The sequence below is a fragment of the Python bivittatus genome, unplaced genomic scaffold (assembly GCF_059951505.1).
Source record: "Python bivittatus isolate LINGU-HERP-01145 unplaced genomic scaffold, Pbiv_v1 ctg000610_np1212, whole genome shotgun sequence".
Lineage (NCBI taxonomy): Eukaryota > Metazoa > Chordata > Lepidosauria > Squamata > Pythonidae > Python > Python bivittatus.
Window position 1 is genome coordinate 41,233,815 of NW_028277088.1, and position 15,469 is coordinate 41,249,283.

The following is a 15,469-nucleotide window of genomic DNA, read 5'->3' on the forward strand; positions in this document are numbered from 1 at the left end:
GGAAGAGGTCAGCCTACATAGCAATACCAAAGAAAGGAGACTTAACAGAGTGCAAACTATTGTACAATATCCTTAATTTGACATGGTATCAAAATAATACTTAGGATCATCCAACACAGACTAGTGTTGGTCTACATGGAAAGGGAGATGCCAGATGTTCAGGCTGGCTTCAGAATAGGCCAAAGAACAAAAGATATTATTGCTGATGTATGCTGGGTAACTGAGATAGCCAAAGAATACCCAGAAAGTCACTATGTATTTCATTGATTATAAAAAGACCTTTGATTGTGTAGATCATGTCAGGCTGTGGAATGTCCTTAGAAAAATGGCAATCTCAAAACCTCTCATTGTTCTCATGCGAAAACTACACATAGATCAGGAAGCCACAGTCTGAATGGAACATGGAAACACACTACCTCCAGCTTGATGAAAGAGGTTGCCTACTCTCTCATTGATTCAACCTATAGGTGGAATATGTATTGAGGGAGGCGGATCAAAAGAAGTGTGGTGTTAAAATTTGAGTAAGATACACCAATAACCTATGCTAGGCTGATGATACTATTTTGGTAGCTGAAAATGCAAATGATCTATAAGCTCTAGTAATAAAAGTTGAGTGAAAAAAATGGGACTAAGATCGAGCGCAGATAAAAAAAAAAAAAAAAAAAGATCGAATATAAAGAAGGCCAAACTAATGACAATACATACAGCAATTAGCTTTAGAATTGATACTGAAGTAGTGGATAGCTTCTGCATTTTAGGATCAACTACTGTATCAACAATAAACAAATAAAGGAATCAGAAATAAAAAAAATACACTGCAGACTAGTACTTGGTAAGGCAGCCATAAAGGCCTTGGAAAAGATATTCAGATGTGATGTGTTTATACCTACAAAGATCAGAATCATACAGATAAATGGTCTTCCTGTGATACCCCACGGAAACAAAAGTTGGACATTGAAGAAGATAGAAAGAATTGAACTCTAGTGTTGGAGAAGATCCTGAAGAATACCTTGCATAATTAAGGAAACCAACAAACAGAATATTGAACAAGTCAACCCAGAGTTCTCACTTGAGACATAAATGACCAAGCTCAAATTATCATACTTTGGACACATTATGTGAACACCTAGCTCTCTAGAGAAGTCTATAATGCTGAGAAAGGTAGAAGGAAAGAGAAGAAGAGAATAACCGGCAGGAAAGTGGATGGACTCAATTACAGTGGGGACGGGTGCACCACCAGATTGGAGACAAATCATCCTGGGGAATATCCATCTATGCGGTTGCTAATTTGATGGCATGCAATCAATCAATCTAGAACAAGAGGGAGAAAACCTTTCTCCATCCAATTTATTCTCAGTATTCATAAATTTACCAGTTCCTGCCATATCCTTCAAATCAACATTTTTTTTGAATGATAGAAGTCCCAGAGGCCAAAATATCATACTCTTATTAGATAGGGGAGAGGCTCTCACCCAATAATACTGGTTGCTCTCTTCTACATCTTTCTTGAAATATGACAACTAGGACTTACACAGAATTCTTACTGTGAACACACTATAGATTTATATAGAAATATTACAATGTTGGCATTTTAAATTTTTTACTCTTTTCTTAAGAATCCCCAGCATAATTAAGTTCTCAGGTTCTATACATTCAAGCTGATATTTTCACTAAATCAAAACTTCCTGAACCAACACGACCATTGAGATTTCAAAAGATAAACTTCCATGCACAAAAACCTGAAAGAGACAGGTCTGAATTTCTATATAGAGCTATAAAATTGAGAAGCCTTCTTCAACCTTATATTATTCATATCTGTTCTTGCTTGTCACTGTGAAAGTTAAAGTCTAACACACCTAGAGAATATTAGCTTAGAAAGGGCTGTTATCAAGGAATCATAGAAAATATGGTTTAGAACAGTGATGGCAAACCTTTTGGGCTTGGTGTGTAAAAAATTCGGAAAATGCCTAACTTGACTATGCTGGCGTGTCACCCCTCCCCAAACAACAGAAACAATTCTTTATATATTAATTTATTAAAAAAAAATACAGTCCAATCATATGTGGTGCTATGTATTATATAAAGAAACATCAAATAATTACAAAAATGAAATATGAGTAAAACAAATTCAGTTTCTTTCATAACATAACAGGGAGAATAGTTGTTGGGTGTTGGTGAACGCTGGCGTGTCACCGAAAACTTCATGGCGTGTCACCTTTGACATGTGTGTCATAGGTTCACTATCACTGGTTTAACGTCTACTAATGTCTGTATCCACAACCAAATGATTAAGATTTTAAATTCTTTATGGAATAATTCAGAAACATTCAAATCACACTCTGTCTGAACTGGACAGATCATCATGGAGAAAATCTATTTACGTGGTTGCTAACAGTCGAAATCCAACATGATAGCACATTACAATAACAACAATAGTAACAACAGTAACAACTTCTACCCATATCTAGATAATCTGTTATATGCTATTTTTTTTTTTTTTGCAGCAAGTTCAGAGACACTACAAAGATCTTAAACCATACAAAACAGGATCCCTTGTGATCCTACTCTCCTGTCTTCCCAAGTATCTTAAGACAAGAAAATCCTTCTTGGCCATTAAAGAAATCACATATTTTATATTTGGAATGGCAATTAGTATGAGAACTTTGTAGGCAAAATTTTCAGAAGTTGTGGTAATAAATTGTTGTATAAACATAAATTATTTATATTTGTTTTAAAGGTATCAACAAACTGAATATTTAAACTGATAACCATGACTTAGTTTAAGCTTAGTTATAACAGCATATATAGTTCTAAAACTTACCGCTGAATTTTTTTCTAATTTCCAAGTTTCGTAACTATTAGTAGTTGATGAGGGACAAGGAGGACATTTCCTTGGGAATCTGAAATCTAATGTTGAAGATAAGAATATTGCTTATGTCTAACTATACTTAAATAATACTTAAATTACTTTATTTAAATTCATTTATCTGAAGTTCTCATTTCTATTGTGATCACATTTTAACTTTTTTCAAGCACTATGACAGAAACAAATGTTAATAATAAAAAATGTACATTATCAATCCATTGTTACTACTGTATGGAAAACAAATTCTGCTATTTTAAGAATGACTAACTGTAGAGAATAAAGGACACCATTTTTATAATTATTATGCAGATGAGTGTGCAATTATTCACACACACTTTTCATTATACAGACATTTTGGAAGGCATTATAGTATACACAAAGTATATGTTATAATGGGATAGAACTGTTTTTCTGTCTTCTCTAAATAGCTCTACAAAATTCTAAAGCATAATTCATAAACAGATCAAATAATTACATCACCTTACTAGTTCCTTAAACTTTGATTTCAACAAAACCTTGACTACAGCAATGATAATCTGTATAAACAAAGCACAATCTATTTGCTGTTTGACTATGCATTTTAACATCAACTTCAACATGTTTACATAATAACTCTGTATCAGCAAGCTGAATGAACATTCCACATGAATCCTATTCCTTTTCCTCCCCCACGAGCAAAACAGCAGCCTATCTAGTATTACCCTATCCTGTTTTTTTCCCCACAACTCAGTGAGATGCACTGGGCTGAGAGAGAGCAACTGACTCAAAGTCACCCATGATTGATGGTGTACTTGTATCCTGGGTCTCCCCAGTTATAATCCAGCATCTTAACCATTATACCATATTAGCTTTCACTTTTAATTTTTTCAGTCTTTAGATTATTGATATCAGTAACAGATTTAGTAATATTATCTATACTGTACTCTAACTTCAAGGCTTGTAAACTTAGGATTCTGAATTTCTACGTAGAGCTATAAAATTGAGAAGCCTTCTTCATCCTTATTTCATTCATGTCTGTTCTTGCTTGTGACTGTAAAAGTTAAAGTCTAACACACCTGGAGAATATTAGCTTAGAAAGGGCTGTCATTGAGGAATCATAGAAAGTATGGCTTAGAATCTACTGATGTCTGTATCCACAACCAAGTGATACAGATTTTAAATTATTTATGGAACAATTCAGAAACCTTCAAATCATACTTTGTCTGAATTGGAATAGGGCCTTTATGTGTAGATGGAAAAGTAATGCAACAGAGAAATAATACAATGCTTAGGCATTTTGAATTTATACCATTCATCCATGATTTCAATGCTGTGTCTTGCCGTTCGGGAACAATGGCTTTCACAGTAGGAAATGGCAACTCCAGTTGATCACAGCTCAGAGGTTCAATAGTTACTGTATTCTCACTAAATTCCAAATGGGGAAATAGATACTCATATGACCATTAATGTAGAAAATAAAATGCTACATTATTAAGTTATACATTATTAAATTAGCACTATTATTTTCTATAAAACTGTATCCCCCCCTTCCAAAGAAGCAAAAAAGCTCCTCTTTGAGACCATACATTCCTTGATTAGCAAGAAACAATGGTAATGTAGCAAATAAACTAATACCTCAGTCAAGGAAGAAGCTGATACAAAGGGCTCTTTGTTCCTCCTTATGAACACCATCTACTAAATCTAGTACTACACATGCTTGAAGTGAGAGTTTTTCCTAGATTTACCCTTGAGATATCCAAGATGTTGCAAATCATGGTATGGAAGGATGGGTTGTAAAAAGAGTGCAGGCAACTGGAAATTGCATACCTTCCCCTTTATTTCTAAAGCACTTCAGCGTCCAGATGGGGGAGAGACTGTTTAAAAACCCGTTTCAAACAGCTGGGTGTGGTAGTCTGCTGGGTGTGTAGAGGAGAGGCAGAAGGAAGCGAGAGAGAGCAGTAGTCAAGGTTTGTGGAAAGGCCAGGAGCATTGGTACCTGGGAATAGTAATAGATATTCTAGGCATAGCAGTAGTGCTTAATAGTTAGAGTAGTATAATAGTAAGTTGAGTGATAGAAATATAGATTGGGTGACAACTGTATCAGTGGGACACCTGGGTAGAAAAAAAGAATACTTCTGTACTGTGAATATTGGTTTTACAAGTAAAGGAACCCTAATATAAAAAGGGGAGAGAAAAGTCTGTGTGTGTAGTGTCTCATTGGGAATATCTTGGGGAGTCTGGGTAATCCACCCTTGGATATTAAATGAACCTGTGCAAAAGTGGTGGGATATCCAAATTAACTGGGATATCCAACTAACTAGGATTTCCAATCCAGGTTTAAAAGAGTTTGTTCAGACTCACAGGATTCCTTGGACACTGTAGATGAAAAGGAAAGTTTTGGTTATCAAAGGAAGAGAGTTTGGGCCTTGCAAATCACAGCCTGTACAAACCTTAGCCAGTATACTAGCTGCTGAAACCAGACCCCTTACTAGAGCCTTTAAAAAACAAATCAGAATAGAGAAGGCAGAAGGGGCTGGAACTCCTACACCCACAGAGGAGGCTATCACCACAGATACAGGGTAAGCTAGGAGTTAAACCAGAGGATAAAATGGAAAAGCCAGAAAAAGGGCTAGGAACAGAAGCCTGGGCAAATCTGGTGGCTGAAATGTTGGAACAGCAACAGGAAGACAGGCTCTTCAGGGAGGCAGAATGAAGGGATCAGCTGGAGTAGGAAAAAGGTGAACCAGAGGCATGGGGGGAGGAATTTGAAGGGCTCCTAGATCTCTTTAAAGAGATACAGTCCCCAGGTGGGGCACATACCTCTACACATGTGGAGAGGGGGAGTGGAGGATCCAAGGATATGAAAATTTGCAAATTGACTGATGAGGAAGACATTGAGGCTTACTTTACTATGTTTGAGAGGGTGGCTATGTCCTATAAATGGCTAAAAGATGAGTGGGTAGCCAGGCTGTCTCCTAGTCTGTCAGGGAAAGCTTTGAGAGCATACAGTAGTCTCCCAGCTAAAGATATATTGGATTATCAATATGTGAAGGAAACAATTTTGTATAGATATGGTGTGACTCCATATATGTATAAAAAAATATTTAGAGGTTATGTATTCAACTCCCAGGAGGCTGTTTGGGAGTTATGGCTCATCTGGAAGACTTAGGAAGGAAATGGTTAAAACCAGATGAAAAGAGTAAAGAGGAAGTGGTGGAGGAAGTCATTCTTGAGCAATTTCTTCATGTACTCCCTTCCCAAGTAAGGTTGTGGGTAAAAGAACATCATCCTAAAACAGATATCAAGGCAGTTGAATTAGCAGAGGACTTTTTGACAGCTAGCAAGGCAGAGGAGGAATTGAAAGGAGTAAGGAAAAAGAAAGGAAGCCTGTACTGGAGAGTAGGAATGTAATGGTGCACAAAGGGATCAGACAGGAACATGTTAAACAAGCTTGACTCCTACTAACTTGAAGGAAAAGGGTAGTAAGATCAGCGCTTGTTATAATTGTGGAAAGGAAGGTCATTTGGTTAGGGAGTCTTGGATTCAGAAAAAGAAAGGAGTGTCTGCAGTTGTTCATATACCACTGGGAACCAGGTTAAGGGTTCCAGCTAAGGTTAATAGAGTGACTGTTAAGGGTTTGGTGGACACTGGAAGCAGAAGAACCCTAGTACAGCCTCATTTAGTAAGAAAGATGGTTTGTATTGGTAAAGAGCTGCTCACAAGTGTTTTTGGACAAACTGAGATGGTGGAGTTAGTGAAGGCTAGGGTTGCAGCCAAAAGGAAGAGAGAAGAAAATGGTAGTCGGGGTTGTCCCTAAGTTGCCCTGTGAATTGGTCCTTGGAATGGATTTTCCTATCTTGGAGGGATGGTTCAACTCAAAAAGGTGTAGGGAAAAGGCTCAAGCGGTGGGGATAACTACTAGGGCTCAGGCAAAGGAGGCAGAGAAACAGGCAGAGGTTCAAAAGAGTGAACCTGTACTTCTTCCTAGCCATTCGGATTTATTGGGGAAAGTAGGCTATGCAAGAAGAGATAAAGCATTAAAAAAGGCAGATAAAGCCGGAGGGGAACCTATAGGGTTAAAGGCCCCTAAATGGGATATTAATTTAGGGTGGTTACAGAAAAAAGATCCTACTTTGAATCACTGTTGGCAGATGGCAAAAGAGGAAGGGGACAAAGAAAGTACACCTAAGTTTCAGGAAAAGGAAGGGTTACTATTTAGAATCAGACTTCATCCAGTGACAAAAGACATAATTGAACGGGTTGTAGTTCCCCAAGAGTACCGTAAGCCAATCATGGCGTTAGCTCATGAGAACCAGTGGTCAGGATACATGGGAAGGGATAGGACTACATTCAGAATCCTGGATTGATTTTATTGCCCAGGGGTCAGCAAGGATGTAGAACAGTTCTGTAAATCTTGCTCTGCCTGTCAACTGGAAAAACCAAAAAGGGAGCAGGATAAAGTACCATTAGAGACAGTTCCTCTCATCCCAATATCATTTACCAAAATTGCTATGGATATTGTAGGACTGTTGCCTAGATCAAGTAAAGGAAATGAGTATATTCTAGTCATATGTGATTATGCCACCAGATACCCAGAGGCAATCCTATTAAAAAGTATAACTGCCAAATGAATAGCTGAGGAACTGATAAAGATTTTCAGTAGAGTGGGTATACCTAGAGAGATTCTTACAGATCAAGGAACCAACTTCCAATCAGCATTACTTTTTATCTATATGCTGAGGGAATTCATACTAGTCCTTATCATTCACAAGCTGATGGGCTGACAGGATGGATGAATCGAACGCTGAAAGATATGTTAAAAAAAATACGCAGGCCAAGACCCCAGGCACTGGGATGTTCAGTTACCGTTTCTTTTGTTTGCGTACAGAGAAGTACCACAAGCATCCACAGGTTTTAGTCCATTTGAATTATTGTATGGAAGGCAGCCTAGAGGAATTTTGGATGTGATCAGGGAGGGATGGTGTGAAAAGACTGAAGGGTCTAAGAATGTCACAGAGTATCTCCTAGTGCAACGGAAAAAGTTGAAAATGTTAGGAAAGCTAGTTCAGGAACATATGGTAAGGGCCAAATAAAAACAAAAAAACCCTCTATGATAAGGGTTTGAAAGGAAAAGAGTTTAGGGTAGGAGAGCAGGTACTACTATTACTACCAAGCAAGGAGAACAAGTTGCTGGCGAAATGGCAGGGTCCCTATACCATGACAAGGTGCACTGGACCAATCAACTATGAAATCATCATGGAAAATAGGAAGAAAAAGATATATCATGCTAACCTGTTGCGCAAATGGTATGAAAGGACAGACACTGACTTAGCGTTACTAGCTTTGAAGGAACGGACTCCTGAATTTGTGGACCAAGCATGGGATGTTATCTTATATCCATTCTGTGGAAAGGTTGACCTAAACGTGGACCTAACCAAAGGCCAAAAGGAAGAGTTGAACAAATTACTGTTGGACTATGAGGAAATGTTCACCACAAAACTGAGATTGACAAAGTGAAACACCAAATAGACACTGGTAACACTTGGCCTATTCGGCAACAGCCCTATAGAGTACCAGAAAGGTTGAAAGAGATGTTGAAAATGGAAGTAGACAAGATGCTTCAGTTGGATATCACTGAACCTTCTGAAAGTAACTGGTCTTCGCCGGTGGTCTTAGTGCCAAAGCCAAATGGGGAGATAAGATTCTGTGTAGACTAGAGACAACTAAATAGGGAAGCCAGATTTGATGGCTATCCAATGCCTTGAGTAGATGATCTCCTGGATGGACTAGATGGTGCCGAATATTTATCCTCGTTGGATCTAACAAAGGGATATTGGCAGATTCCACTGGACGGCCAATCCAAGGAGGAAACAGCATTTGCCACACCGCATGGACTGTTCCAACTCAACCATATGCCATTTGGTTTGCATGGAACATCTGCAACCTTTCAGAGGCTAATGGATCAAATATTACCAGGAAGGGACAAGTGGTGTGCAGCTTACTTAGACAACATCCTCATATACAGTAAATCCTGGAAAGAACATCTTGAGCATATAGGATTAGTGTTGGATAGTCTAAAAAAGGCTGGTCTACATAAAAATCCCGAAAAGTGTCATTTGGGTTTTTGGGAACTCTGTGATTTGGGATTTATTGTTGGAAAAAAAGAAGTTAAACTGGAACAAGGAAAAGTGGAAACTTTATAGAAAGTAGAACCTCCAAAAACTAAGAAGGAGGTTAGATCACTCCTGGGATTAGCTGGATATTACCAACGATTCATACCACATTTTTCCACAATAGCACAACCTCTAACAGACCTTACAAAAAAGACAGAATCTGCCAAAATAAGGTGGACAGAAAAATGTCAGGAGGCCTTCAAAAAAATAAAACAAGCCTTATGTGATAAACCAATATTACACAGTCCAGACTTTAATCAGCCATTTGAATTACAAGTGGATGCTTCTAATGTAGGATTGGGTGGGGTACTCGTACAAAATTATGATGGAGTGGCCCATCCTATCAGTTATATCTTGAAAAAGTTACTCCCTTGAGAGAAAAAATATAGTACCATCAAGAAGGAAGCGTATGCCATCAAATTGGCTATTGAAACCTTTCAAATCTACTTATGGGGTAGAGAGTTTACAGTAATCACAGACCACCAGCCTCTGAAGTGGCTCCAACAGATGAAGGATATAAATCCAAGACTGACATGGTGGTATCTTTCATTACAGCCTTATAAATTCAGCATTACCCATAAAGCAGGACAGCAGAACAAAACTGCGGACTTCCTCTTAAGATTCGGGGAAGATACTGAACTTGCCCTCACCTCCTAAGAAGTGAAGGAAAAAAAGAGAGCAAAGACAAAAGAAGGGGAAAAAAACAGCCCATATATTTGTTTTTTTAAATATATATATATATATGTAAATAAATAAATATAAATAAATAAATAAAGGAGGGAGGTATGTGGAAGGATGGGTTGTAAAAAGAGTGCAGGCAACTGGAAATTGCATACCTTCCCCTTTATTTCTAAAGCACCTCAGCGTCCAGATGGGGGAGAGACTGTTTAAAAACCCGTTTCAAACAGCTGGGTGTGGTAGTCTGCTGGGTGTGTAGAGGAGAGGCAGAAGGAAGCGAGAGAGAGCAGTAGTCAAGGTTTGTGGAAAGGCCAGGAGCATTGGTACCTGGGAATAGTAATAGATATTCTAGGCATAGCAGTAGTGCTTAATAGTTAGAGTAGTATAATAGTAAGTTGAGTGATAGAAATATAGATTGGGTGACAACTGTATCAGTGGGACACCTGGGTAGAAAAAAAGAATACTTCTGTACTGTGAATATTGGTTTTACAAGTAAAGGAACCCTAATATAAAAAGGGGAGAGAAAAGTCTGTGTGTGTAGTGTCTCATTGGGAATATCTAGGGGAGTCTGGGTAATCCACCCTTGGATATTAAATGAACCTTTGACACATGGACACTGACTGGCTATGACCAATGTTCCAATGAACCCTTTAATGGTTTAGACTTGGGGACAGAAATATACATATATTAAGGAATATAAAATTACACTTCTTTGCCTACTTACATATCTAAGAAGATTTTAGTTCTTGAGTAAATTGATACACTGTAATTGTCTACTATTCACTGGATGTTCCTACTTGTACTCACATTTTTATACGTAACTGAAAGATTGATGGTAGTAAATAAGGCTGTAGTCAGTGGAATACTTTGGATCTGAATCCAAAAATATGCTTTACAATGCATTATGGAACAAACACAGCAGTGATATTTTTAAAGCAGCCTTGTCTTTTCCAGGATCACATAGTAGTTACAGAAGGCAGTTTTGTGATGCTAAGAAAAGACACAGCTGTTTTAAAGAATTTCAGAAAGCTGCTATATTCTCACTCCAGCATGCTACAAAGCATTTTTTTCTCCTTATGTTGTCTTTGGGTTCCTTATTATCTCTTGTTATTTTTGTGTTTTGTATTTTTTAAAAAACCTTTTCACTGTCAACTACGCAGAGTCGAAGGGAGCCTGGCAACCTATAAATTGCATCAATCAATCAATCAATCAATCTTACAGCTTTATTTATTCTTATGTTTCCAAGGTGGTTTTACTGGCTAGTTCTGTATCTTAATTCCTCAAGTAGCATCTATGATATGAACTATCATTAAGCAGCTGAGATTGATATGCTAAGTGCAATCAAAGTAAAGTGGTAGTTGCACGGTTATCCATTGTCTGGTTTTATCCATATTTAATAATTGCAATGCTTTGAACATGGAGATTGCCTTTAAAAATTAATTCCATTTCAAATGGTTCAAATTACAGCTATATAGATTACATACTGGAAATGATCAACTGGAACATATCAATATAATTTATGATCCATTTTTAAGAAATATTAGATACAATGACAAATTTAACAAAATAAAAAAAATTCTAGATCCATGTTTCTAAATGAAAGTTTTTCAGATGTGAAGATGAGTAGTTTTTATGGTAAAGTTTCAGAAGTCTTTTTCTGACTGTCCCCTCAATCCACCCCACCAAAGCACATAAGAATTTATTGGTGGCTCTCAATCTAGGAATGTGCTTTTCAACATTTAGAGTTTCTGAGCAGTTATTTAATATTTGGAACCTACATCTAATGTTCATCTTAAAATCAGAGGAAAATAAAACTGAGAAAGATTTTTAAAATTTGTTCTTTCTTCCTTCACATAATTAGGACTCTTCGAATATTACTATCTGAATACATACATTTTTACAAAATCTTGAACACTTGTTTTCTGTTCTTGCATAGCAAGCAATTTCTCTGAAAATTTATGCTGTAAAATGAAGATTAAAATGAAGTTATGTAAAATAAATTTAGAATTCCCTTCTCTGTTTAAAAGCAATTCATATTAAAAAAAATTAAAAAGAACAAGAGGAATAATTCCTATCGATTATATTCTTCTACAATAATTCCCTAATGAACTTTTTTTTTTTTTTATAAAGCAGTACAACACATCCCTTGGAGTTCCCTGGAAGGTAATTCAACATCACCCTCTGGGGGAGATGGGCAGCATAAAATTGTAATGATAATGATAATCATCATCATCATCATCAAAAACTCCCTTATGCAGCTCATCTTATTACTGAAGTCATGTTACAGTAAAAATTAGATTTGTTTTCCTCATTTCCTTGCTATACTTAATATATGACAAAATCTGTCATAATAACACCAGCAGATTCCACAAATAAGACACTGAACAATGTTTTGAAAAAGATTTATATTTGGCTACCTAATGAATCTCAGTATCTAACGGTGAAACTATACAAGTTAACTCCAAGTAAACCCCATTACTTTTAAGATAACTTTCTCCCAAGTTAGTATGCTAGGATAGCAACCTTACCTTACAAATCTATGTGCATTTACCTGGGAGTTAAAACTACTGATCCCAGTGAGATTTATATTTGAAAAAAATATACACATACGTGCATATGTAAAAAAGCGCAACATACTACTTGTAAAAGGTAAAATTCCTCCACTATAGTATTCACTAGACAACTCGTGACTGTTGGGTCATCATTTCAGAGATATTTCCTTACCTAAACGGAATGATCAAGGGCAAAAAAGCAGTGGGAGTAGGAGCAATTTATGACTTACTGCCAGCTTCCCCATTGACTTTGCTTGTGGGAAGCTAGCAGGGAGCATCAGAAATCTTCCTTCCTTCCTTCCTTCCTCCTTCCCTCCCTCCCTCCATTCATTCATTTCCACATATAATATAGGCTTCCATCATTTGCCTCCCTTCACAACCCTCAGCAGAGCCCTAGTGAAGCTTCTCCCCCTCCTCCTTGGCTGACCCACAGAACTGCCTACCACTTTGCTGGGGGGAGGTGAAACAAAGGGAGCTGTGGACTGTGAGGAAAGAGGGCTCACCCATCGACTCACCAGTAGCCCCAGCCAGCCCTACCTCGCCAGCAGGTATTCAAGTTGCTTCCTTATCCTTCTCTCAACGCCCACTGCTGTTAAGAGATTTCAAATTTCTACCTCATTTCCAAAGCAGCTAATTGCCACTTGCCCATCAGGCCTTCCTGACAGCCGACTAGGCGCATCAGGGATATGCCCATGACCATCGCGTGACAATTACATGACCTGGGCTGACCATGGTGGCACAACAGCGCAGAAACAGCCACTAATTCCCCAAATTTCAATCCCATAGGAGTAACGGGTCCTGGATTTTGGACGTATTCTCTACGTTAGCCCATTTGAGGTACCTTGGTTCAAAAATTATTGCCCTATGATGCACTGTTTCGCCCAGTTGAAGGTTGCAGACATGAGAGTTTTAGTAGTATATAGATTACATACTGTAATATTTTTATTATGCGACAAAATCAACATACTTCTGTACCTTTTCATTTGTATCGAAAACCTCAGTAAGTTCATCCAATTCTGTCAGTTGTCCATCTTCAAGAGATGATTCTGTTATTATTCCTATAGAACTGTTTCCACTTAGAGACTCTGACTTAATTTCATCAACTGGGAAAAAGAATGTCATGGGTACTACTAAAACATATCAAAATTAAAAATGGAATGCTTAACTGAAAAATAGTGCATTTTCCAATATTCCTAAAGTAGTAACTCTACATTTAAAATGATGTTCTTATGTTGAACAGATACTGGTGGTTCCAGATAATGCTACATTATTAATAATTTTATCAATGGTGGCCACTTTATATGTTCCAAGACATGAAACTGTAATTATCATAAGAATATGCCACTGTAGAAATTTGATACTGAGCCCTAAAAAGTACAAATGAAGATTAATAATATGTCCAAGCTCTTTTTAAAAAAGAGATTTATATGTTTTAAAAATCCAGGCTAACTTTTAAATTTCACACATGTACATACACACACACTAAAGAAGGGGAAATATTTGGCTAAAGAATAAAATTAACTGGAATGCAATCTAATGTTCTTAGGAATTGCTATGATTTGATATTTTAAAAGGATTCATACACATAATTAAGATACGCTGAATTCTCAAAAACTACAAATAAACGAAAGGATTCTTAGTTCTCTAAGAAAAACAAAGTATACAACAGTCTCCTGTTTCAATTAAGCTCCACAGAATCATTAATTATATCTGCTTCCATCCTCTGATCTTAAGACTTACGTATCCTGGTTCACAGCATGACAAACCTAACTCTAGGCAGAGTATCTAGCAACAAATCAATAGGAGAAGAATGATGCTAATCTACATGTTTCTTTTCCTTTTATATTAGGACACAATACAGTACTTCATACAAATAGAAGGCAAATCATGGGGAAGGGGAACATTATACATAAAATTTATCTTTGGTTTGGTTGTTAGGTGGACCATAATTTTCAAAACAAAAGCAGAGTTAACATTTCTCTAAAACAGGGGTTTCCTAACTTTTTCAGGCTGTGGAACCTTAGTTTAAAAAAAAAAATCCCAGAAGGCAAAGCTCTAGTGATAGATAATTGGCTACATTCAAGTGATTTTTTTTTTTTTTTGCCCTTAGTCTCTCCTGGAACCCCATCAAATTCCTGTGGAATCCTAATATAAAAATAAATAAATATAATTACTTTTCTTTGCAGAGCTGGGTAACTGGTAAGTATATATTTTGGATTGGGGCACATATACTGTACCTAAATCAAGCTTAAAGGGTTTAAGAGCCTTGAATTAAGAGATTTAAAATGTTTTTACTAGGAACATAGTCAATCTATATTTTTAAATATAACCAGAACATCTAGAGGACAATTTATAGTTATGGTTGTACTAACATGTTTCAATTTTGAATAAATTTTCTGAACATTCTTTAGAAATGAATTCTATGTTTTTGCTTTTCTTCCTATTTTACTTCTAATTCCATTTTAATTCAAACCCTAGAGCCTCAATTTCCAGCATTCAGATGTCAAAAACTCTACTTCTTACAATATATTTTTTCTGCTAATTACTCATTATTAATTAATTATTGGACTTAAAAGCAATAAACACTGGCTGCAATTGATTACCAGTTGACTTTGATAGCAACTTTGTTATCACCTGTTTTAGAAACAGAACTCAAATTTGGAACATACAGAAGAACAGTATACCTCTGAATAGGGTTAACTGCCTCCCAGATTGCTGAATATTATTAGTTCTCAACTGACATTGGCTTCAAGACAAGATACGAGATTCCTAATAGTTCTTATTTAAATTAAAGACTACCTGAGTAAGATGCATTAGAAGACAAAAGTGAATGAGGTGCTGGAAAAGCATACTAAAAGAAGCTGATATTAAAGATGAGTAAAGTAGCTTAGGCAGGGATTCTATAAGGAGGCTGAACAGGCAGAGTAAAAACAGTTCTGGTAGGCAGTGTCTAAGGTATCCCATTATTCTATTACCCCTGAATCTCTTCAAATCTTCTGATGTGCTTTAAAGCTATTATAAATTCCAGAATGTTATGGGAAAAGAAACATTACCCATAACTAGGGATTAAAATATTTTTGTTAACAGAAAAGCATGAGAGTACTGAATTTAAGGTATATGAAGAACTCACAATTGCAAGGTCAGAGCTATTCTATATTTAATTTCAGAAAATTCCAAAGTAACACATTCCAAAAGAAAAACAAAATTCTAAAAAACACTGA

The 15,469-nt window shown here is 36.7% G+C and overlaps 1 protein-coding gene across 1 annotated transcript in view; it reads right to left on the reverse strand.

Moving 5' to 3' along the window:
* TOPAZ1 (testis and ovary specific TOPAZ 1) overlaps positions 1 to 15,469 on the reverse strand; it is a 55,307-nt gene that overhangs the window by 31,187 nt on the left and 8,651 nt on the right. Inside the window, exons 4-7 of the mRNA XM_025171378.2 lie at positions 13,224 to 13,351; positions 11,590 to 11,657; positions 4,155 to 4,270; positions 2,822 to 2,907 (exon numbers count right to left, since the gene is read on the reverse strand). Of these exons, the coding sequence (XP_025027146.2) occupies positions 2,822 to 2,907; positions 4,155 to 4,270; positions 11,590 to 11,657; positions 13,224 to 13,351 (398 nt within the window). The remainder of the gene's footprint in view (positions 1 to 2,821; positions 2,908 to 4,154; positions 4,271 to 11,589; positions 11,658 to 13,223; positions 13,352 to 15,469) is intronic.